At 48.4% G+C, this 23,729-nt stretch overlaps 12 protein-coding genes across 12 annotated transcripts; 8 read left to right on the top strand and 4 right to left on the bottom strand.

Moving 5' to 3' along the window:
• Positions 1-1,543: 1,543 nt before the first annotated feature.
• N7511_008655 (uncharacterized protein) lies at positions 1,544-3,282 on the top strand (the record flags this gene model as incomplete). The annotated part of the gene is made up of 5 exons (XM_057131032.1): positions 1,544-1,856; positions 1,921-2,034; positions 2,089-2,221; positions 2,278-2,713; positions 2,767-3,282. 5 exons carry the CDS (start codon positions 1,544-1,546, stop codon positions 3,280-3,282), a joined length of 1,512 nt encoding a protein of 503 aa, XP_056979020.1.
• Positions 3,283-4,016: 734 nt separating this feature from the next.
• On the top strand, positions 4,017-4,986 carry N7511_008654 (T2 family ribonuclease; the record flags this gene model as incomplete). The annotated part of the gene is made up of 4 exons (XM_057131031.1): positions 4,017-4,246; positions 4,324-4,618; positions 4,684-4,879; positions 4,934-4,986. 4 exons carry the CDS (start codon positions 4,017-4,019, stop codon positions 4,984-4,986), a joined length of 774 nt encoding a protein of 257 aa, XP_056979019.1.
• Positions 4,987-5,551: 565 nt separating this feature from the next.
• On the bottom strand, positions 5,552-6,683 carry swc5 (putative Swr1p complex component (Swc5); the record flags this gene model as incomplete). Its single annotated transcript, XM_057131030.1, has 2 exons — positions 5,552-6,245; positions 6,313-6,683. The coding sequence occupies 2 exons, from the start codon at positions 6,681-6,683 to the stop codon at positions 5,552-5,554; spliced, it is 1,065 nt and encodes a 354-aa protein (XP_056979018.1).
• A 389-nt stretch (positions 6,684-7,072) lies between these two features.
• On the bottom strand, positions 7,073-7,845 carry N7511_008652 (uncharacterized protein; the record flags this gene model as incomplete). The annotated part of the gene is made up of 2 exons (XM_057131029.1): positions 7,073-7,459; positions 7,525-7,845. The coding sequence occupies 2 exons, from the start codon at positions 7,843-7,845 to the stop codon at positions 7,073-7,075; spliced, it is 708 nt and encodes a 235-aa protein (XP_056979017.1).
• Positions 7,846-11,147: 3,302 nt separating this feature from the next.
• On the top strand, positions 11,148-11,414 carry N7511_008651 (uncharacterized protein; the record flags this gene model as incomplete). Its single annotated transcript, XM_057131028.1, has 2 exons — positions 11,148-11,241; positions 11,296-11,414. 2 exons carry the CDS (start codon positions 11,148-11,150, stop codon positions 11,412-11,414), a joined length of 213 nt encoding a protein of 70 aa, XP_056979016.1.
• A 3,673-nt stretch (positions 11,415-15,087) lies between these two features.
• Positions 15,088-15,542, top strand: N7511_008650 (DUF504 domain-containing protein; the record flags this gene model as incomplete). Its single annotated transcript, XM_057131027.1, has 2 exons — positions 15,088-15,232; positions 15,280-15,542. 2 exons carry the CDS (start codon positions 15,088-15,090, stop codon positions 15,540-15,542), a joined length of 408 nt encoding a protein of 135 aa, XP_056979015.1.
• An 80-nt stretch (positions 15,543-15,622) lies between these two features.
• On the top strand, positions 15,623-16,821 carry N7511_008649 (MIF domain protein; the record flags this gene model as incomplete). The annotated part of the gene is made up of 2 exons (XM_057131026.1): positions 15,623-15,994; positions 16,048-16,821. The coding sequence occupies 2 exons, from the start codon at positions 15,623-15,625 to the stop codon at positions 16,819-16,821; spliced, it is 1,146 nt and encodes a 381-aa protein (XP_056979014.1).
• A 492-nt stretch (positions 16,822-17,313) lies between these two features.
• On the top strand, positions 17,314-18,165 carry N7511_008648 (uncharacterized protein; the record flags this gene model as incomplete). Its single annotated transcript, XM_057131025.1, has 3 exons — positions 17,314-17,464; positions 17,526-17,584; positions 17,644-18,165. 3 exons carry the CDS (start codon positions 17,314-17,316, stop codon positions 18,163-18,165), a joined length of 732 nt encoding a protein of 243 aa, XP_056979013.1.
• Positions 18,166-18,597: 432 nt separating this feature from the next.
• N7511_008647 (CENP-X/MHF2 family protein) lies at positions 18,598-19,283 on the top strand (the record flags this gene model as incomplete). The annotated part of the gene is made up of 2 exons (XM_057131024.1): positions 18,598-19,179; positions 19,236-19,283. 2 exons carry the CDS (start codon positions 18,598-18,600, stop codon positions 19,281-19,283), a joined length of 630 nt encoding a protein of 209 aa, XP_056979012.1.
• Positions 19,284-19,362: 79 nt separating this feature from the next.
• N7511_008646 (uncharacterized protein) lies at positions 19,363-19,839 on the bottom strand (the record flags this gene model as incomplete). Its single annotated transcript, XM_057131023.1, has 1 exon — positions 19,363-19,839. One exon carries the CDS (start codon positions 19,837-19,839, stop codon positions 19,363-19,365), a length of 477 nt encoding a protein of 158 aa, XP_056979011.1.
• A 642-nt stretch (positions 19,840-20,481) lies between these two features.
• N7511_008645 (MIND complex subunit MTW1) lies at positions 20,482-21,622 on the top strand (the record flags this gene model as incomplete). Its single annotated transcript, XM_057131022.1, has 3 exons — positions 20,482-20,535; positions 20,628-20,954; positions 21,032-21,622. 3 exons carry the CDS (start codon positions 20,482-20,484, stop codon positions 21,620-21,622), a joined length of 972 nt encoding a protein of 323 aa, XP_056979010.1.
• Positions 21,623-21,688: 66 nt separating this feature from the next.
• N7511_008644 (dihydroorotase) lies at positions 21,689-22,884 on the bottom strand (the record flags this gene model as incomplete). Its single annotated transcript, XM_057131021.1, has 3 exons — positions 21,689-22,621; positions 22,683-22,762; positions 22,830-22,884. The coding sequence occupies 3 exons, from the start codon at positions 22,882-22,884 to the stop codon at positions 21,689-21,691; spliced, it is 1,068 nt and encodes a 355-aa protein (XP_056979009.1).
• Positions 22,885-23,729: the final 845 nt, after the last annotated feature.

Here is a 23,729-nt window from a genome sequence, read left to right as displayed (position 1 = left end):
AAGTTCCAAAGAAAATATAGACAGTTCGGATGCGGTACACACCGCGAGTGGCAATAAAGCGGTACGATCATGCCGATGCTGCAATGGTGATATCTTGCGGTCCCCAAATCGGACGAAACGCTGAGACGCCAAGATATCCATGGATCTGGCACCCATTTCCACGTTTTGAACATGAGCACGGTCAGCAGCGAGCATGACACGAAGTGTGCATGTGTGAAGTCCAAGTCTCAGCTGCCACGAGACACGCGAGATGCTGTCCTACCAGAAAGTTAGCAACTCACCAGCTAGTGATAGCGTATACCGCACATGCCCGGCTCCCCGATTGGCCCCAGAGCCTTGATTCCGAGCTGTCTATATTCCAACCACAGATAGGACACCAAGAGATCACAGCCAACAGCAACAGGTAGCAGGAACAGGTAGTACGAACCCCTGAAACAAAAGCCGACAAAGACAAAGAGCACCAGCACCACACGAGGCACCAAGACCCTTTGGGAAGCCATCAGCCCAGATATCAATCTTACCTCCGAGAACAGCTGCAAGTCCAGTAGCAAACGTGGCGCATGTCATGGACATGGTCGCTGGGATCCATCTCGTGCACCGGGAACCTGCAGATGGAAGCTATCATCCCCCCGAAGAAAATCCCCGGTGTCGCTTTAGGTTTTCCCATTGCGACGGACCGGTTGGATCTGAAAATGGGCTGTTTGTCTTAAGATTCCAGGGTTGGGATCCAGATTGGCGCAGGGATCTGCTTCCTGGACCACGAACGACCGGAAGGGTTGCTGCAGGCTCGTTTACTGTACTGTGTGTTGGCCAGGTTGTCATTTTCGGCTGGCAATGCCTTTGTCCAGAGAGATGTGATATCGAGATATCCGACCGAGCGAAGTTGTGCGTTGTTCTCTTGTAGCTGTAGGTGAATACCTCCGATGCTGGAGGGTCAACTGATCGACACATCATGACCCGGCTTCGGATAAAGTTAAGTGTGAGTGTGAATATACACTTGCAGATTCCCCAGAAAGCCAAGAAAACAAAGCTGTCGAGTAGGCAAATGAGGTAGAGGTAGATGCTGATCGCCTCAGTCAAAGGCTGACTCCTCCACGCCACAAAGGGCTATCTAACGAAGCGCCCAAACGCCAATATACCCTTGCACAGCTTGTGCTGTAGTCCAACAGACCTGAAATCCAGGATGACATCAAAATGAGTGGCGAGCAACTCATGGGAAGTCGAATTGAGCCCCGAACTCCGAACTCCGAAAGAAAAACCGTTCCCCAGCTATTTCTACAGTCAAAGTCGGGAAATGGAGACAACTGAAACGAGCTGGAAAGAGAGTAAAGACTCATTCATTAGCAAGATCGCACATAGAACAATCGGTGCAGTTAGACCAGAGACGAAACCATCGAAACAAAGAAATTAGCGGGGGAAAATCCAGGATCTGACAAGCGCCGTTTAGGGGCTCTGATAAGCAAAATAAGCAGGCAGCCCTCGAACCGAACTTATAAAATTCCAGAGCTCTGCTCAACAGCGTGGAATATCATCCATGACTATCATGACTCCCATGGCTGCCCACGAGACAGAGCCGCTATTGACGGATCCCACCATCTCGCCAATCCCCAAGTCCAAGAAGCTTCTGGTGCTGATCGTGTGCGCTGTCTTCCTGTTGTCTGCGGAATTCGGATTCTTTATGTCGACCGCACCACAGACAGCGGTCTTTGAGGATATCATCTGTCGCAACTATCAGACTGGGCTGAACGGCGCCCAAAATGGAACTCTGCCAGATCTGAATCCTTGCAAATCAGAAGCTGTGCAGGGAGAGCTGGCAATTATCACGGGCTACAAGGATACGTTTGATACTATTCCCAGTATGTGCCGGGACGTTTTTGTCGTGATAGGGGGATATATGTATGCTAACTCGGGCCATGTTAGGTATTGTGCTGTCGCTTCCATATGGCATTCTAGCCGATCACTGGGGGAGACGACCAGTTCTCTATCTCAGCATGCTGGGTATCATTCTTAGTGAAGTTTGGATTAGAATTGTTTGTAAGTTGAGCTATTCTACTGCCTGTTCGCGGATACTAACCAAAAAACCCCCAGGCTTATGGTCTACCGTGATTCCCCTGAGGATGGTCTGGCTATCGTCGGTCTTCAGGATCATTGGCGGTGGTGATTCTGTACTGACAGCCATTGCTTTGGTCATTGTAGCTGATGTCTTCTCTGAGGATGAAAGGTACTGTGGACCATTGCCCAACTCTTCGGTTCGGAGACCAAGTCTAACGGACGCAGATCAACCGCCCTCTTTCGCCTCCAATCCTGCGTTCTCCTCGCAGAGATCCTGGCGACCCCATTGAGCGCCTACATGATGACCTATGGGCCAATGTTCCCTTATCTCATCAGTATTTGCCTCATTCTTGTCGGATCCATCCCGGCTTTGTTCCTCCCCGAGACTCTCGAGGACGCAAAGGCGAAGCAGTCATTGCACACCAACCCGGAGCAGCACGATGGAAATGACAATGAGCAGCCAGAACGAGGAGTCAACAAGTCCCTCTTGGAAGAATTGAAGCGACAAGGTCGCGAATTCCAAGTCTCGACTCGATTCATATGGACGGACTCCAATGTATGCATCATGATCCTCGTGTTTTTTGTCACGATCATGACCCGACAATCGACAAACCTGCTTCTGCAGTATGTGTCAAAGAAATTCGACTGGAGCATTGCTCGCGTATGTATTCTGTCCTCTTACAGCAGACACATCAGTGACTAACAACTCTCCAGTCCAGTCTGCTCATCTCGCTGCGTGGAATCTTTTCCATGGTCACCTTCATGGTCTTCATGCCAGTTCTGTCCTTCCTTGCTGCTAAATACTTTAACCTCCACGGCAAACAAAGCGACCATGTCATGAGCAAAGGCAGTGGAATCCTTTCTGTGATCGGGTTTGTCGCTATCGCCCTCGCCCCGACACCCGCTATCCTCATCTTCGGCCAGATCATCTTGTCGATGGGCATGGCGTTTATGGTGAATACTCGCAGTCTTGCCACTGCGCTTGTACTCCCCGATCATGTTGGTACCTTGTACTCGGCCCTAGCCATCACACAATCTGCAGGTATGCTTGTCGCAGGTCCGTTATTTGCCAATCTTTTCCGGTTAGGTTTGCACCTCGGCAACGCTTGGTTAGGGCTTCCCTTCTTACAAGCGTCTCTCTTTTTCGTTATTGCTGTGGTGGCTGTTTGGCACATTCGACTTGGACCATCTCGGGTTAGTGACGAGGAGCAGGAATCCTCTCTTGAGTAGTTTCGGGCTGCTTTCTTCTTCTTTTTCCTTGGACCTTGATATTGTTTTTTTCTTTCTTTTCTTTTTCCTCTTTCATCGTTATCCAAACGTTTCACCACGCGTTGCCCGAAGTGGAGAATCTCCTGCAACAACAAACAGACTTGGAATAGCCGAAGCGAATAGAGGCAAATAGAAGCAAATAGAGAAGCCCTCAGTGGACATTTGGCTTGCAAGTCCAAGTATGTTAACTTTTGATCAGCGAATTCAATCTCGCGGGGTGAAAAAACAACGGAGATCCGGCGTAAACCGATGCAACCCTAGAAAGTGAAGCATTTGCCCCTTATTGGCGCCTGCGACGGTCTTCGTCGGTTGAGCAGCTGCGCATCTTGTTTGGCCGTTGGAATTTGGGCTCATCTCGGTTCCCCCGGGGATCGTCCCTCCACGGAGCCCACTTTGGCCCACTGGAGTCGACTTGGCTCCTCCACTTTGCTGCACCGCAAGGCTCAAGTCTGCCCGGTGCACGATGATAGGTTGCAAACCCCTTGCAATCCCGTGCAAGTACGGCGACATCCGATCCGTCAAGCGACAAATCAGCACTCTCTTCTCGATGCATGTGCTGCTATCATCGATCGCTTGTGCCTGAAGAAGTCGATGCAGATTTCCCAGACTTCACTGGGAATTCATATTTAAAGCGTCACTCAAGTCCGCTTTTTGGGATTCCCCAGACTCCATCTTCTTACCGATCAATCGTCATTATGTTCCAAGCTAAGCCTTTGCTCGCCACCATGGCGGCAGCCAGCTGTCTCACCGGCACATCTGCCAACTTGAAGACCTGCTCCAGCAGCTCGGGCTTCAGTTGCCAGAGTTCCTCCACTACCCCGACTTGCTGCTTCAATTACCCCGGCGGTGCATTCCTGCAGACCCAATTCTGGGATACTGACCCCGTCACCGGTCCCTCGAACTCGTGGACTATCCACGGACTGTGGTATGTATATATACCCCAGAGTTCAAAGAGCAAGATACCGTGGTTCATGACATAGAAACTAACCATCTACATCTCAGGCCTGATAACTGTGACGGCACATACCAGTCCAACTGTGACTCGACCCGTGCGTACACCAACATCACTGAGATTCTGCAGGCACAGGGCCGCTCTGATCTGGTCACCTACATGGACAAGTACTGGGTTGACATCGATGGTGACAATGAGTCTTTCTGGGAACATGAGTGGGCCAAGCACGGTACTTGCATCAACACCATCGATCCTGACTGCTACACTGGCTATGCGGCCCAGCAGGAAGTTGGTGATTTCTTCCAGAAGACGGTTGATTTGTTCAAGGGCCTCGATACTTACAAAGTAGGTTCTTCTGTGTTGAGCATATGGATATGCAGCTGGAAATGGTGATCTGACTGTTTTGATAGGCTCTTGCCAATGCTGGCATCACCCCTTCCACCACCAAGACTTATACCAAGGCCGCCATTCAGGCTGCGCTTGCCAAGGCCCATGATGGTGCGAAGGTGTACATTGACTGCGACAGTGGCAACTTGAACCAAGTTTGGTACTTCTTCAATGTGCAGGGGAACATCATTGATGGAACATATGATGCTGTTGACTCGCGTAAGTTGATTTCTGCTGTTATTCACTTTTATTCTGACTAATTTGTTCCTTTAGTCACCACCTCTGGTTGCTCCAGCACTGGCATCAAGTATGTGCCCAAGAGCTAAATCCAGAGCGAGGGAATCATCGAGTTAGGATAAGCCGTTTGAATGGCTTGTCTTGAATTGCCTTAGGGCGTGCTAATTTGCGCACTGAGTGTGTCGCTGGATTGGTATCTCGGAATTATGGTACATGTAAATAGGACGATTTAACGTTAGTGTGAACGAAATGAAGCAGATCGATTTGATCATCAATAGGGTTTCACTGGACGTGAACGTAAGCAAGCGGTTCATCAATTTTCACAATGAAATTGCAAGCCAATTTTTCGTGTTCCTATCCAACCTTGGGGGTTGCAAAAGGTATACAGATGGCTGCTACTGAGCGCCAGCCATCGATCTGTAGGAACCAGGAGTGGAGTCTAGAGCTGAAGATCCACGTGCTGTTGGAGTGTGGCTTCCAGGAACTTAACCTTCCAGACGGGGTCGAATGGAGGCAAAGAGCAGCCAGAAGCGAGGCTCTGGAGAGGTCCAAGCAAACGAATATGCTTGGAAGTTGTTTGTTCTTGGTGAGCATGCATTGAACAAATGAGCGCATCAGATAATAATCGTAGTTTGTGATAGCGAAGAGAAGACTTCACATGCCCTTGAGTCGTGCAGCACGCCTCTCTTCCTCTCGCTTGTCCTCCATGCGACCCAGGAAATCCATACGGCCGATATAGCCCTCTTTGGCTTTGCTGTGGGTACGAAGCTCATCTTTGATACCCGCCTGATCGACATAATTGGCCCAGTCGAGCCTCGACTTCTCCACAGTATTGATTTTGGGTCCGCGCGCATCATTGTCATCTGGAACAAGTTGCTTCTCCCAGCTTTTCTTGATCATGCCTGTTGGGTTGGGATCGAACCGCGAGATCTTACGAAGGGGCCGGCGGAGATTGAGGGCGGCTTTGGCTGCCTTGATATCATCTGCATCGGCGTACTCAACATTTTCTCCACTCGATAAGAACGCCTTTGCCTCTGCTGAGTGTTTGGGCACCACCTTCTCTTCTGTAATCCACTCTCCAGCAAACTTGTAAGTACGCTTGATCTTGATCATCTGATCGGCGTGCGGCTCGAGGGTAGTCTTTTCCTCGGTATCTAGCGTGATCCGATTTTGCGCTTCTGTATTTGTGGTTGGGCTGGGTTCGGGAGTAGGATCGGTTTCTTGGATTTGGGATGGCTGTAAGCCGAGTCCGCTATCGGGAGCGTTCATCTGTTCCCACAGGGCGTTCACATCCACGGTCGCGCCATCGATCTGGGCAAGAGGTTTGCGCTCTGCTTCCTCATCTCGTCTGTTTAACAGCGCGCATTAGCAACTAGTGTGACCCAGGCAATGTGTCATTTAAACGTGAAGCTTACACGTGTTTTTTCATTGCGCGCGTTCGCACAAATCCCCCAGATCCCCCTTCATCGTCGTCAAGGTCGATGTCATCGTCTTCGTCGCTGTCGCGCGCGCGTTTGCCCTTGGACTTCTTTCCTTTGCGCTTCTTGTCTTTCTTCTCTTTTGCTTTGCGAATTGTGACTTCATCTCCAGAATCGAGTTCCTTGTCCTCTGGGAGCTGAGCTTTCGTATCTGTCTTCCGCTTCTTCTTCGCAGGTTCCGCGGACTCATCGGCATCGGATGATAAGTCGGAGTCGTCCTGTGCCACGTCTACCTGGAAATCTTCGTCATCGGCAGAGTTGTAGTCCTCCTCATCTGGGTCCTGGACTGGCGCTGCATTGTTTGACATGCTGAATAGCTTGCGTGTGGGTGAGAGGATGGACAAAGGCGAGATGCAGGTGATTAAGTTCTGCCGGGCGGTGGTTATCGGGGTCTCGGACTCTCGGACTAAACGGCGTTTCTCTACTTCTGGAGTTCAGTCAACCACTTCGTTCTTAACGTGCTATCAACTTGCTGACAGACTAGATATTCTTTTTGAGAGACTGATTGGCATTATAGTAAAAAGCACATGCCATAAAGAGCAAAAATGACAAAATGAGACATGAAGATACGCCTGCAATAGCTTCTGCCTAGCATGGATTAGGATTATACATCCTTCCATTCATCCGCAAACACCAATTAAACAACACTACGCTTACCCGGCACCTTTTCACAATAAGCACCAAGCCCACCCCTAACTCAAGTCTGAGAGTGCTTAGTAGCAACCTCCATCTTCTCAAGCTGGAACTGCGCCGCCCGACGACGAGAGACATCTTTCTGGAACCATATACCCAGGGCAGCAATCACACCCATGAACACCTCCATCCCAACCAATACGCACAGCAGTACAAATGCTGCGCGGGTATTGGTGCAGTCACGGTCAAAGTTAGCCGGTGTTGCGGTGGTGCTTGTTCCGGTCTTCCATTTGCAGGTCCAGCTGTGCAGGGTTTCGTTTTTGCTGAATCCTGCTGGATAGCTTGATGATGGGAGGTATTTTATGAAGAGGATTCCAACTAGAGCTGTGACAAACCCGGCCAGAGCTGAAGTCGAGGCGTAGATGTTCAGTGGTTTAATGCGGGAATAGGGCTGGGTCTGAGTTAGTGTCTGGGTTCCAACGGGTCTACGAAGTATTGGGAAAGACAAAGACTAACCGATGGGAGGAGAGCAGCTGCAATATATACCAGATTTAGTACAGTGACTATAGAGCCACAGACTAAAGCTGCGATGGTCGGCCGTATGTCAAAGTTCAAAGGCCACAGGGCAAGGCCGGCACCTGCCCACTGAGATGTCTTATTGTAGTGTTGCAAGGGTGGTGCTTCACAGGCAACGACAGCAATTGCAACACCAAAGGTCAAGAATGATAGACCAAGACGAGCAAAGTGGACGACTCGATTACGCTTCAGGAAGGATGATTCCTCCATATCTGACGAATAAGCACGGCCCGATCCCGTGAGAGACGAAGTTGAGGCCATGATAGGAGAAAGAACGTTGAGACTTGTGAGACAAGATGGGAGAGTGAGCGTGTGTAACTTGATTACCTTGCCAGCAAGGACTAGAATATCGGGTTGAAAGAACGAAGCCCCTCGAGGCAATACAAAGAAAGAAAGAGGAAAACAGGTAAATGCTTCAACTTCGTCTCAGAAAATAAGCAACGGAGACAAGGTCGCATATCTATATTCATAGAGACATACAGTGCTAGACTAATCCAAAGATAGTTTTAGCGAGCGCTTTGCTATCACAAACGGGGACCATCGAATGACCATCATTCCTGAAGACGATATTCCATAATGGTTTCCGCATACAGCCATGCAGGGCGCCTCGACGGGTCCTCTCCTGTGCTGATTCGCCTCCGGTACAGAATAAGATTCCCAGGACCATCAACGCAGAATTGTAAACAATGGGCTTGCTGACTTGTACACCCCAATATTATGCGAGCCTGGGCGGGCGCCAGCTTGCAGACTTGGCAGAGACTATGCATGGACAAGCACCGACGAACCGCCTCTCAGAGTCAAATATAGACATCCGAGCGGGGGTTGTCTCACTGATTGATGCTTGACGAAGGACTTTCATTTGTTCCTCTTCGATTTGGGTTTTTGAGGGTCTGGCGATCATGATGTGTGATAGGACGCATCGAAGCGCCCGGGATTGTGGCTAGGAGCCACCGGCGGTAAACTTGATAGTTCAGGCACAATGGTGATGAGCTTGCTTTTGGGGGCGTTTCCTGTATCTGATGAAAGGGAGAATCCAAACCTGGTTGATATTTCTAAATTTCCATGTTTACCTTAAAGTGCTTCCAAGTACTACCCCGGGGTAATACTCGGGCTGTTTTGAGCATTGGCGACTCGGTGTATCGAGAGGGGTTGTCGTAGCAAGAGTCATGTGTCTCTTAATGGACCAGCCTGGCTTTGCCCTTCTCTCACCTTCATGTATACTTGACACACTGAACTTGAACAGATGTCGGTCTTAAGCGCAACCTACGCTCGTAGCTAGTTCAAAAAGACCTTTACAAAAAAGGTATAAATAATGTAAGTATGTTTGGTGATTTATCAGATGCATTTGAATGCTAAATGTTTGATGCAATCTCAGGGGTAAAATTGTATGTAAAATTTAATAGTCAAAAAAGCGCTCAAATATTACCACTTTATTGGCATCAGATTGTGGGCAGGGGCTTTTTAGTCCTGACCCACAGATATTACTTCATCCCTGGTAAGAATCGCAGGGTCCATGGGGTCCTTTGTTGCAGCTGGTGAATCATCGTTGTCTGCACCGAGTGACTGCTGCAACAGAGATGGCCAGGCAAGTCCATTTCCTTCTGCATTATGGTGATTTTGCTGGCATGACGTGGAAGTTCCAAGTAGGATCTCGCGACTTTCCAACATGCCTCTGTCAGATTCTGTCGTCACATTCGATGCCAACCTTGATCGCGACGTAGGAAACCAGGACGACGAAGAATTGCTAGGCGCCTCGGGACCCCAGCAATTCTGAAGCGACTAGTTGACCTATTCAACGACGGGGACGAGATTCGGATCGACATGAATATGACAAGGTCGGCAATCAAGGTGTACGTGTTGCGGAATCTACTCTGCCACAGCAGAAATTATATCGACCGCGATTCCGGGGACCTCGGAGACATGGCATCAAGTAAATCTTGTGAGGAGTGCTACAATGTTATGAGGTTAACGTCCGAGTCGCGAAGTGAAGATGGGTAAAAGAATAACTCAAAGTCATGCTTGTACAAAGGCATTGACCAACTTCGCCTGATTGTGGCCTAGTATTGAATCTGTTACAAATGCGGAAAAGAGATAACAAGAAAGAAAAACAACAAGAGAAGATGAGCTATGAAGTTCTGAAGTTCTAGTCCATCTAGGATCACCATAGGTTCTCCAAAACAGACACCAATAAATTAGCGATAGGCAGTGATCCAAACCGTAGTCTCTCTATGCTATAGATAGAGAAACCATCTTGCAATACTCATTCATGTTACCTTTTGCGTATATACGTGGCTCAGATTGAACGGAAGTGGCTTACATCGAACTTCGCCGAAATGGCTTTGACATCATCCAGCAAATTAGTTCTGTGCTCGTGTCAGTATGAATTTGGCCACCTATCCAACTTGTGACGGTCCCGTTGTTCCAGACTGGGCGTAAGGCACGGATTCCACAATTGCCAGTGGTTATTGTGAATCTTCGCAGATGTCGGCCATCGAAGTTGATTGTCACTTGGCTTCCCGGTAGCCTATAATCAAGCGTGATATTCGGAATTTTCGCATCCGCACTGATCAGAACGAATCCAATGATGTGAGACCTCTTTTCTATTGTCGTCATTCCTTCATTCAAGATGAACACGTTCAAGCCCACAGTAAGATTATGTAACAAAACAGTTTGCGACGCGGGAACTGAGAGACATGCACATTTATTCTCATTTCTTGACCACCGTCTTATAAGTCTATCGCGGAGGATCTCTGCTTGAACCTCTTTCCAGACTACCCCAGCAAGCAAGTTGGTTTCAAACTCATTTTGACCACTCAGAGCTTGTGTCATTGAACACCCATCTCTTAGCCAACAAGTATTTCTGCACTGTCGACGTAGTTCCCAGAGGTGGAGATGCGGCTGTTCAATTCTTGCTGTGCAATGGTACATCGATGGCCAGTTGTTATGTTTCTGGGGCTCATCCAATAGACGAATCAAAAACCCACGGTCTGAGTTTACTCGGAATCTCATCCTCCAAAACGATTGCAGCGAGAAAAGAACTGCCATCGCTCTGGATATAAGTCGAAGGCCGAAGAAATCGGCAGTAGAAAGGTAAGCCGCGATCTCAAGTCGTATCTCCACGGGGAGCAGGCTGAAGCAGTCAGCTCCAAGGATTGTATTGCTGCTCGGGCTCTTGTTCGAACGTTGGATAGCTGACTTGCTGAATTGATTGATATCATAGCACACCAATTATTTAGACATCTTGTATAGTCGCTCGCTGGGGTCCACTGTAGTCCGAACCCTAAGAGTCACTGCTAAAAATCTACTGAGTATCTTTACCAGGTAGACCTCTGTAGCTCAGCGTTCTTTCCTTACACGAGGTCGTTTCTATGAGCAACCATCCTCCTAAAAATTGATCATGGACCTATGGACGCCCCTTCCCAATGGATTTTCATGGATGAAAACACCTTTTGTCAGGTTCCCTCGACCTTTTATCTCATCAAGAAACCCCAACACTTGCTCCCTCGAGCAGCTCCATTGGTAATTCCCCTCCCCCAATTTCTTTTTTGCTTACTTTTTATAGAATGCCGTCTAGAGACACTGTCCTCCTCTTGGTCCTTGCCCACATCACTGCTGTCATTGCGATAGTCCGTGGGTGGCGGGCTCTATACCGTTGGGGTATGCGTGGTTGGAGATGGTTCTGCGCTCGCTATGACCGCGCTAATGCCATAGAGCTGGACGAACTTGCGGCCGAAATGAGGCAGATCTACTTAGATGAGCAGTACAACGCCCGATGGAGCATGGTGGACTGGTTGGATGAGACCACCGTCCAGCCCGACTATTTTGTGTGAGAAGGAGGTAAGTGCACCCCCCCCCCGTCATGTTTGCTAATTATTTCTTAGGCATTGGTATTGCTGGTTGTTCTATTTCTTCTTTTCCTTTTTTCTTTTGTCGAAAGCCATGGGGCCATTTGTATATAACTTAGGTAGCTAATGTATATGTTCTGTAGCCCGTAGCCCGTAGTACACCGATGAAAATCTCGCCCTTCTACGCAGGGTCGGTGACTAGTAGCCCTCGGGTGAAGCTAAGACGAGATTAATTAGAGTGTTTTTGAAAAAAAGATGACAGTTTATTGAATACTATATCTAGTCTAAACGAATACAACTTCTGTGTACCTTTCTTGATTACGTTAGAACCGGTCTTATTAGAGTGATCTAATGAATATGCGCTTGGGAGTTAGCATTTAAGTCAACCTATGTAGGTGTTATGATGCGGCTGGACGGGCGGAGTCGCGAGAGGCTTTGAAATATCATCATCGATAGGACACGCGGAGTTGACAGTGACACTGTGTTGTGCTTCTTCGTGGCGAGAAAGAAGAGTATGTCTGTTCGGGGCATTGGCGCGATATGCGAACTTGTGTCACTGGTAAAATTGTATAGTATCGATACCAAGAAAGCAAATATGGTTTGGGTTTCCTCTACGGTTGCGATGGATCCCGTGATATCTATAGGCAAAATAGTGGTAGCGTAATTGGAAGCACCATCACAAAAATACGAAGCCGACGGTTTTTGGCTCGACGAGGCACTTTGGTTTCTATATTGGTGGCGAAATTCAATATGTAAGCAACCTTGGAGTCTATCTGTCTCCTAGGGCCCAAAAAGAACGTATGCTAGATATTGATGAAAGGTCTGGGAGTCCGGTTTATGTAGGTGAGATTGACATACCTGTTATGGTTTGCGAGTCTGTTGCGAGATATATAAGTAGTGAAATGGGAGATGCTCGATGGCAGTCTGGTCAAAACAGACGGGTCGACAAATGGTGGCAAGAAAACCCAACAACAAGTCAGGTTAGGAACTCTAGGCAAATGAGTCTTAACAGTGATAACCGGATGCTATATCAAGGAGCATAATGATCATAAATCTTGAATCAGGAAAATGAGTGGCATTGTTGTAACTGTCTATCCTTCTCTACAGTCGTAGATTGCCCATAACCCTTCCTCGAGGATATCATGCCTGAGGCAGTAATCATACAAGTGTCGTGATTTCCCCACTACAGTAGATATATATAAGTTGTAGAGGTTTGGTTGACAGTATAAAAGTTGGCTTAGTCTTGATTAATTTTCTCGGGATATGCGATATCCAGTTCAACGTTTGCACTAATTAGTGCCAAGCAAATTGTCATCCTATAAGCGTGGGGGCTATCTGACTTCGGGCAGGGTTACGCTATAAGAGCAGGGTATTTCAACTCCATTAGAGGTAGTATAGCTGGAAAGCTAATCAAGACGAGAAACTGAGTCCGAATATATAGCTGGTTGATCAAAATAAATAGTGTGACTTGTCTACACGCCGCTCAGCGAAATTGACGACTTTGGACTTTATAAGAGAGGCCATATTCAGAAGATATTGTATCAGCCCATGGCAGCCAATTTGGAAAGTGAGGAGCAAAACGAGCAATCTAGCAAACTTCAATCCGCTAATTATGACAATTACCATCCCACCCTTTGCTGGGCCTCCTATCGCCCCCCAGATCCCTATATAGCGTTATCTTAAAATCATATGGTTTGCCCCCCGCAATGTTCCAGCCATGACATTGGTACCAGTTAGAGCTTTTATCCCCAATGAAGAAGTTGGATTGAGCTTCATTAAAGAAATTCTTTAGCCAGAATTCGGTTTCGTACCTACTTAGTCTAGAGCTGATCTTTTGGAAGAGCCCTGACAAAGCTGTTTCTTTGGAAGCTTGGAAAATGAACTCATTTTCTACCTGGAAAATCTTGGAAGTTTTGTTGGACCGAGCTCGAGTTAGGATAAATACCCGTGCTAGAGGATGCTGAATAGTGCAGATGTGTGTAAACGTCCTAGATAATTTCTGATAAGACGATCGTCTTAAAGTATCCTGTTGAGATTGAAAGTACTCAATTGGATGTTGCTTTTGATGGAATGTGATACTCGAGCATGGACAAATATCAACTTTGTCATCGTGCTGGAAGTCACACCAAGTATTACATTCGAATAGAGCGGGCTTTGGATCACATCTCCAACCAAATTTTAGAATTTGCCATCTAGAGTGCCGGTGAAGATTTTGACATCTAGAACAGTATACCCAGCGCTCGTTTTGAAGGCGACGAAGCAGTAACGTCCTAGGCAATGTTGATAGGACACATATACCACGCTGTCTATTATATGAGACATAGTAGGCATGTAACCTCTTACAGCTCAGTGCAAAACAAGCTCGGTCTAGGTCGGAAAGAAGCTGGAAGATAATCTCCACTATTTCTGAGGGGATCTTCCAGAGTGTCTTGAATTTCTTAGGCTCGACTGGTTCGACTGGTTCGACCCTAGGGGGTGGATCACGGACTCGCAAAATATTGCAAAAAGGTATGTAGGTGCGTCGAGTCATGGTGAGCATTCATTCAACTGATATCTTGTACAGGGAAGGTTTTGCTTGTCGCCGGGGAGAGGGATTTATTTTGTATGACATATACTACTATGACGCGCACACTTCCATGGGTTTCATAGACCGGCAACCCGTTGATACTTCCGGGGTCAGCTCTACCGATATCCATGGATTTCCAGACTCTTGACTTATGAGTATATAAGATAATGTCAGAAACCAAGGTCGAATACATGGTGGAGACAGGGTAATTTACCCAGAAAATCATATGACAATTGGTACCTCGTTTACCATATAAAAGTGCATATTATAGTTAGTCATCGATGTCCGCATAGATTGTGAAATTGCGGGTTTTTGTCATTTTAGTTAGAGTCCTCAATATCAGCCATTTTTAGCATACATTGATCGTACCACAGATTTCTGTCAGATAACGCTAAACCATACCTGGCAAGGCCGCTCTGTATTCATACTGCGCCGCTAGGCGGGTAGAGCTCAGATGCTCAGTAATCCGGATCAATAGCAAAAATGCCTCAATATAAGGCCTAGGGAGAAGGAAGGCGAAAAAGGGAACCTGGGCTGTTGGGCGGGAAGGGGGACTATATACAACCACGCACGGCCACGCACGGCCACACGTAGATCGGAGGCGTGAAGTGAAGCTGTGCTTTATATAACTAGATTTGAGAAAAACTTTTCATAGCGGTCCGATATGGTGTAGTGGCTAACATCGTCGTCTCTCACACGACAGCCGGGGGTTCGATTCCCCCTATCGGAGTTTCTTTTTGCATCATTCTTTTTTCTTTTTTTCTTTCTTTTTCTTATAAATGTCTGCCGAAGAAGATTTTCCCTGGGGGAGTTTTCTTTTTCCAAATCACGCGTTGGACTCGGTGGATTCCCAGGTTCGCGCCAACGCAGATGAGTGAGTCACCCAGGGGGCTGAACGACAAACACGAACCTGAGTCATTTGACATGGAATTCGGCTACCTTAGGTATGACTGAAGATGAATCATTTCAAGTCAAGCGCAGAGTCGCAGATTGGCCTCGGGAAATACAAAAGGAATGTAGATTTTCAGAAGCCTCCAGGGCTATGTCTGTATAGATCCAGTTATCACCATATCCAATCCAATTTTCCACGCAATGGCGTCACCTGTCCAGGCAGTCGAAATGACTAGCGATGACTCCGATCAATTCTCTGCGTTCAGGTCTCCACAGATCAAAAGTCGAAGCCCCTCGCCGGAATATGACCCCAAAGCCGGCGAAAACAGACTGCGCCCGGCCGGAGGTAAGCAACAAACAATCATGGAGAGTGATCAAGTCTGACGAGATCAGACATCATCAATCGGATCACATGGGACCCAGCATTCGAGCGTCACGACTATGTGATTGGCTTTGTGGATCGATTTGAAGGTCAACTGGAGGTCGGCATGGATAGTTGGAAGAAGGAGACCACCCATGAGGAATTCATCCCCCAACACCGAGTGCTCTATATACGACATATCCACGGGGAAATCGTATGGGACCGGAGGAGACGAATTGACAAGATTTTCAAGAGCGGAAATTCGGCGTTCAGCGAACTTGCCTTTCTTGCATGACACCTTCCTTCGCCCGCTTGTGTACTTGTTTCGTTCGCATCACTTCAATCCTTTGCGAATGACTGCATTTCACTGTCAATATGAATCCTTCTAAGCCCCATTTGCCTCGTCTGAGTACCAATATCCCCGTGCTGGAACAAGAACCCAACCCTCTGGCACCGAAGGCCCCTCCAAATGCGAACATACCCCCGGTGATCATGCCCGAGAGGCCACTTCGCCCAACATTGCCTACCGAGGAGAATCAAGAGGAAAATGTGGCACCCACCACGCATGTTGCAGAGCCAAAGCCTGTTTATCTAGTCCCGAAAGGTGTGCCTGATTCGCCTATCACACAGCCCATGAGGATCATGTACTACGACGACGCGTTTACAACCCGTGGATCGAACCACTCTCCAAAGGAACGTGTTACACAGGATTCGGTTGTTGTGGTCAGGTTGAAGACCAATATTAAGGTACGTGTCTAGTCGCATTGCATGGACGTCCACTAATGAACATAAACCCTTAGGCAAAAGAGAAGACCCCCAAACTTCTGTCGGATCTAGGCCTCTTTTTTGCCCAGACATACCAACGTCCCCAGACTTCAGTACTGGTCACACTCAGCGAGGATGCTTCTTTGATCTTTGGCAACACTCCAGACCCAGCCTACCTGGTCAAGATTTGTGCTCTCCCCAGCCTCGTCGCACCACTGACCAATCAACGCAACACAAGTCTCATCCAAACAGCACTGCTGGGCTATCTTGGAATTCCACCAGACCGAGGCGTCGTCATTTTTGACGCGGTAGAAGAAGACAATCTTGCAACAGATGGTACTACTGCCAGGGGAGAGATCGGTCGCCTTGAGCGCAATGATCACAGCAGTAGCCCCGGTCTATTTAAGAGCATTTCACGATCGATGAGCCGCCGTTTGAAGTCAAGCAGTGGCAACAGTGCTCCGATGTCTCTCTCTGCTGTCAGTACTATGGTCAGTCCCGATTGTGCTGGACCTTCATCCGCGTTGCAAGAATTTCCCAAGCTGCCCGAGGCCATTCGGCTCCGATCTTCCCAGTCAGATACTGCGAAAGAGACACATACCTCGAAGCCCAAGTCTCTCATGACACGGTCACCTACCATTGGACCCCCCGATGGGGAGCCAATCAGCGAGGTGTCATCCAAGGAAGAAAAAAAGGAGCGAGGCTTGAAGAAGAGAGAGAGTCTGAAAAGCTTTGTCAACCGCCGTTTGTTTGAATTGACTGGCCCAAGAGGCCCTTCTACGCCTACACCCAAGCGAAAGAAGGCTTGATTCCAAATCGATCAACAAAGTCCATTACCAATGTATGTTAGTTGTAGTATCATTCCCCATTCTATTCATATTACTTGGATCCGGTGTCTATCACACTTGAATTGATCTTTATTTCTCTTCTCCAGTTTTTCATATCTCTAGATAGGCTTTAGTTTCCTTTGATAGCAGAGAAATGGGTGTCATTTCCCTTCCTCTAAAGAATAGTGAGAGCCTAGGCGAAATGTTGGTTAGATGGTCGGATCCAAGTATAATTATACTGTGTTCATCCTATCAAGATTTTCTCTACTTAATGTACGGAACAAGTCTAAGCTTATGGGACCAGATCATACCAGCCATAGCGCGACTTTGCAAAGATTTTGGTGTTCGTGAGAATTTGCATTTTTATCCTCACTTTCAAATCGGTTTTCTTTTCTTTCTCTCCATTCTCACGCGAGACTTCGATCATCACATTGTTTCCTTCGATCCAATACCGACATCGACTTTTTTTTCATCATGTCTGACGATGTTGGATCTTCTCCTACCAATGATGCTAATTCCAGGGATGACCAAGATGACACGAGTTTTGCCGTCTCCTCCGCAGCCAGCACTGTGACCGAGATCACCGGCGACCTCTTTACCGCACCAGATGACTCAGCTCTTATCCGTACATTCATCTCATATAAGAAGCCCACTCTTTGGGATTACAAGCTAATATTGTGCATTAGACGCTTGCAACTGCGAGGGAGTGTGGGGCGCTGGCATCGCCCGTACCTTTCGCTATAATGTAGGTTACATGCTACCGTCAGATTTTGAAAGACTTATCTGACATCATATCATGCTTAGTACCCCGCCGCATACGAGATATACCGCAGTCACTGCCAGCAGCATGCCGAGGATAGACAGGCTCACCACATCCTGAACCTCGAACCTCGAAGTGACAGAACTGTTATCGTCAATCGCCCTCTCGGAACAGCGCTCATCATCTCACCCCAGCAGACGGATGTGGCCATTAATGGCCGGCGGCACTGGGTCATTTGTCTGTTCACTTCTACAGGCTGCGGCCGCCACGTCGCCTCGCAGGAAATGATTTTGAATGCGACCTGGTCGGCCCTTATGGACATGCAGAGGGGCGTGGACCAGATTAACTGGTCTAATGGGCCCGCGGGCCAAATCCAGAGTCTACATGGCTGCCGATTCAACTCTGGCTTGTTTGGGGTGCCGTGGGCTAGGACTCGTAGATTGATTGACCGGGTGGGGATACGCATGGTGGTGCATGTGACAGAGGAGACGACTACTTCTACTCGCCGGGGTGCTCGTCGAGGTGGGCGCCATGGTCACTGCGGCCGACGGACTGGCCGAAACTAGCCATGTTTCAAGCCATCCATAAGGGGAAGGGAGAATAAAATGCTTATTTATTCTTCAAACAGAAACTCTGGGATTATTTTGAATACAATAGTGAGACTACAAGCATAGAAGATTCTAGTAGAAATCACTTTAGTTTGGTCTTAGATTTGATTGACAAAGAGAACAGCGGCTTCACGTACTAGGCATGGTGCAAGCATAGAAGTGAACTAAATATTGAATTTCATTCTTCACAAAAATCGCACAGTACTCGTCTATATAATTGACAGAAAATAGAGTCTGCTAAGAAAGTGTATGTTTCAATGAACTAGGGCCAGCGCGTCACCTGACAGCGCGTAGATCCCGCGCGTTGATTCGCGATAACCAGATTGAAGACCCCAACTTCAGCAAAGCCCCCTCCAATTTACCAGAGTTTGCCGCAATACAGATCACACTATGGCTGGTGAACCACAGCCAGCGCAAAAGCGCCCACGACTTCCTTTCAAACCTCCCAGTCGCACAGCCGCCAGTGCGGGGCCATCATCTGTTCCAAAGACCAAAGGCAAGGCCAAACAAACCAGCACGAAAGCCTCCACATCCACTTCGGCTTCAAAGCCATCCGCATCAGCATCCAAAGCATCCAAAGGGAAATCTACAGCCGCTGACAAGCGTCCCCGCTCTGAATCTCCTCAATCCGAGGCAGCATCACAATCCGGCTCAGAGTCCGAACCCGAGTCGAGCGAGAGTCGTTCGCGTTCGGTTTCTCAGGAACCAGATTATATTCTTGCGGAAATCACACATTCAAACCCCGCGGAAGATGTGACATCTAGCGAACCTACGATACCCGCTAAACTGCTTACGCGGCTGTTACATCAACATTTCCAAAATGAGAAGACAAAGGTTGCGAAAGATGCCAATGGTCTCGTGGCGAAATATGTTGATGTCTTTGTGCGGGAGGCTATCGCCCGGGCTGCATATGAGAGGGCCGAAACAGATGGAAACTCCAGCGGGAGACGTGTTGGGGATGGGTTCCTGGAGGCATGTCTCTCAACGTCCTCCCTCTAACATTTCTGGCATACTAACCGTTAAAATAGGTTGAAGACCTGGAGAAAATGGCACCACAGCTTACGATGGACTTTTAGCGTCTGAACCAACACCATGTATTAGGATTTATTGTTTTGTTCAAGATACCACAGCAGCAGGCAGGCAGCAATATTCGTTTCAGACAAATGTCGCTTTTACAAGTGCAATATCCCTCGGATTGACATACTCAGGCGGCTTTCCAAACATATGATCCTCCACGAAAGGCGGCACGGCGTCAAAGCTATGAGCGTTGTGGAAGAGTGCAATATCCCGATTTACCCTCTTGGCTAGCCAAGCGTTGGCTGGGTACGCCGTGTTCTTCTTGCTTAGGTGGACGACGACAACGGGGAGTTTGTTCTGCTCGGGGAGATGACCTAGCTTCGCATCGTAGGTTGTGTGGCAGATATCGAAGACGAAGAAGACCCGCGTACGCCACTTTTGCATTGCTACCAGTCTCGTTGCCGGGGGTGTTTCTTGGAGGTGGTAGAGGTGGCTTGCTTTGAGGAGACGGATTGCTTTTGGGAAGAGGGCTTCCGGGTTGGTTTGAGCCTTGGATAGTCTAGAACTTCGGTGTGAGACGATGACTAGGACCCTGAGAGGGCTGAGTCTTGACATTGGGGGCTTTAGGTGTGAGATGTGAGATGTGAGACAAGTTCCTCGTTGATATCTCTTTGGTCTAGAGGATCTCATACCGAGCAATAGGAGTATTTGGTCATAGGCAGTAGCTTTGTTTCCATATTATGTTTCAGAAACACTTCTAACTGTGGAATTTTATAGAGTGCGTCGGAGAGGCTTTATATGATTTTTTTTCTTTCATTCTAAACGCCCATGGATTGAAACAGGATATGGGGCAGACTTCGGGGTCTACTTAGACCGGATGAGAACCTTCCAATAGGCCAGCATACTCCTCGTCGGAACCAGAACCCTCACCAGTCATCTGCCACAGCGTGAGACTGTTCATCTGTGAGCCTGACAATACAAGGAGAGGGAACTTCAGCTGCCAACGCCAGGTACCTGGTGACAGGGTTTGGTTGCTATAGTACTCGTGTCCCGGTCTGGAATGTAATTGCGTGCAACATGACCTATCGGAGTCATAAAATCCCCTCAAAGTCCAGATATATGAAGACCAGCTGTGAAATCAAAAGGCAAAGAATGTAGGTAGGAGTGGGAACGGAAGGCGGTGGCATCGGATTTTGCCTTGTGTTTTCCTTCCTCAACGCGCGCGTCACTCCCAATCTCGAACCAAATACTTTCGCGATGAACGATGCGACGACCTCCTTGCTCACTGAGCATTTCAGCTATACACCCCTGGTAAGATTGATCGCGGTCTCCTCGACGCGCATTGACCGGCGCGACCTACGACCAGGACCCACCTCTTGGACAATTCGCTGACTGGCGATTAGTCTCTCATAGATGACATTATCAACTCGATCAACAACTTGATCTACCAAGCAATTTCAAGCTTGGAGTCTGGCTTGCTTGCTACGCCGCCTGAGCGACTTGGGTTTGCCCATGGCAACGACGGTTCTACCATTCCCGAGACCGACGAGGATGGAAATGTTATTTACCCAGAGGCCAAGCTAGAGATTGAGAATGGATTGCACCAGCTGGAGACGCTACTTGAGGCCAATGTTGACAAAGCCTTTGACAAGTTTGAGATCTATGTACTGCGCAACATTCTCACTGTGCCGGAAGACTTGCTCTCTTGGGTGAGATTGAAACATTACGAGGTATGTGGTGTGACTAGGGCAGCCGGAGGCGTCTGGACCCCCTGCGAAAAGAATTCAACTAATGCGCTCCGCGATAGGGTCTTTCTTTCAGCTTTTCGCCAGACACGCCCACACCCGAATCCATCCACGCACAGCGCAAGAAATTACTCGAGACCAAGAAATTGAACCGCTCTCTCAGAGAGGAATGCAGTCGAAACGAGGCGGTCATTTCACAGCTACGGTCTATTCTAGCGAAGGTGGAAACAGCCAAGGCAAATGGCTCTGGCGCGTCTGAGAATAGTCTGGATTTGTCTTTCTTGACCTCCAGCCCAGCTGCACGCCAGCTTCGGGTCGGCGTCGAAACTGGACCCAATGCCAAATCAACACCTCTTACAACAAACACAACATTTATTCTCTCTCAGCTTCCTGCATTGCAGGCCACACTCGTGCAACTTCGACCTAAGTTGGCAACATTACCGGGGGCTACAGTGGCGATGGAGACCAGATCCAAGAGAGACGAACGAAAAGAATACATCGAAAGCCGAATTCGGCTCCACCTCGAGCGTGCTGGTCAACTTGCCATGGGCGACGATGGCAATCCTGTTGTAGCAGGGCGCAGAATTGATATCCGCGAAGCCCATGCCCTTGAAAGTGTGGCCAACATGCTTACGCAAGATAAGTCTGTGTAAGATGGTAATGTGTATGTGTGATGTATTTGGTTTTATAACTTCATTATTCGGATTTTTTATGGTCACTCAAGACCAAGAGACGCTCCAGGTCTCCTGTGTCTTCCGGAAGGGGACAACGTCGATCTTGTCCGACTCGAGGATTGCAGAGATCTTCTCGCCCTTCTTCTCGATAGTGATGAATTCCTTCTTCTCTTCGGGCAGACCATAGAAGGCACGTCCGAACTTGCTCATGAATCCCTCGACGATCTCCGGTGTGATGTCCTCCTCCTTGAGAACTCCATTGTCGCAGGCCTGCTCAAAGGCATCGACCACAACCTGAGTGGTGTACGGTTGAGTGAACACACCGGCAGCAATCTTCTCACCTCCACGCTTAGAGGCCGCAGGGTGCGGGGCGCTGTCAGAGCCGAAGAAGAACTTGGGGTTACCCGATGCAGCAGCACGGAGAAGGGCATCGCGGTCCGCGGGAGTCTTGGCAACAGGCTTGCAGAAGCAGAACGGATCGCCAGCCCACGAATCGATGATAATGGACAAGTGGTGGGCTGTGATGGTACCTGAAACAGTGGGGCCACACTTCTTGACAGCCTCCACGGCCGCGGCAGTAGTGCAGTGCTCCAAAATGATGCGCAGCTTGGGGAACTTCTCGTGCAGCTCGAAAAGCTTAGGAAGGAAACGCTCTTCGGCTGTCAACACAGTCACATCCTCGCCGGAGGGGGCTTCGCCATGCAAGTTGAGGATCATCTCTTGCTTTTCCATCTCTGCGAACACGGGATAGAACTGGGTATAGTCAACGACACCAGAAGAAGAGTTGGTCGTCACGCCGGCCGGGTAGCTCTTGACACCGGTGATGCCGCGCTTCTTAGCTTCGATAATGGTTTCCGGGGTCACGGTCTCGTGGAGGTAGAGCGACATGAGGAACTTGACATTAGGCTCGAGAGCCTGCAGGCTCTTCTGGTAGTCCAGGGCACGGTCGACGGTGGTAATTGGTGGCACTAGGTTGGGCTATGAATTTCATTAGATAGAGCTCATACAAATGAACTTGTTTGTACAAGAATGCCCTTACCATGACAAAAACAGTGTTCACACCTCCCTGGCGAATGGTGGGAGTCACCAGCTCCATCATAGGACCATCACGAAGATGGACTATCCTTGGTCAGCTCCATGCATCTCGATATCAATTATGCAGTCCTCTCCCCGGAATGGTCAGTACCGTGGAAGTCAGCCGAAGCGGGGAGTTTGACTCCCTGTAGCTTGGAAAGAGGCATTGTGAGTTGTAAGATGTTAGTTCAAGAGGCTTGCCAATTGCAAAATCTAAGAAGTTGACTTGAACGCACAAGTTCGCTCTTTGCCCCGCCAATTTTCCGGGATTCTGCCACGGGCGGTGACCCCAGTTCTATGTTCCTACAATCCCCGCCATCTCTGGACATCGCATCTCTTCAGGTAGTCGTGCAGGCAAATACATAGAGCTGTCTTCCAGAAGGAGCACAACAGTGGTGCATGTCGGAAATGTCAGACCTGGAGTGTAAGGCGTTACGTATATACCTGCTAGAAGACCCCGACGGATGGTCCGCTCTGTTTTCATCGGATGTAGGGGCATCTTCGGGTCAGATAGCGCGACGATTCCATGGCCTGAGTCGAGACATTGAACGGGATCTCCATTCTTCGCTTTAATGGGATTATGCTGACGGATGGATTGTAGACCCTGACAACGATAGGACCGAGAGCGGCCTTGGCGCGCAGTTACAGTTTCCGGGGGATCAGGTTTGTCTATATATGACTATATGGTTTCAAGAACATGCTAATATGGCAAAGGTTCTATTGGAACTTTTACAGTAAATAAGACGGACGAAGAGCCAATATTTTTCCTCTCTCCACAGCTCATGGGCTTCATCCATACGTGATGATCTACAGCACGACTTTTCTACAGTAATTGTGATCTCTACTGTACATACAGTACAGTACGGCATCAGGATATTCTTTTGTTCTAATTCTAGCTGATGATTTGTTTACTGCCAAGTACCCACATGCTTTGTCAGTATGGCCGAGTGGTTAAGGCGCTAGACTTGAACTCATTAGTCGAAATCTAGTTCATTCGTGATCCTAGGTTCGA

This window comes from Penicillium nucicola, assembly GCF_028828085.1.
Source record: "Penicillium nucicola strain IBT 29836 chromosome Unknown utg000010l, whole genome shotgun sequence".
Taxonomy (NCBI): Eukaryota; Fungi; Ascomycota; class Eurotiomycetes; order Eurotiales; family Aspergillaceae; genus Penicillium; species Penicillium nucicola.
Note: the sequence above shows the minus strand (reverse complement) of the source record. Positions and strands in the feature narration are given on the sequence as shown.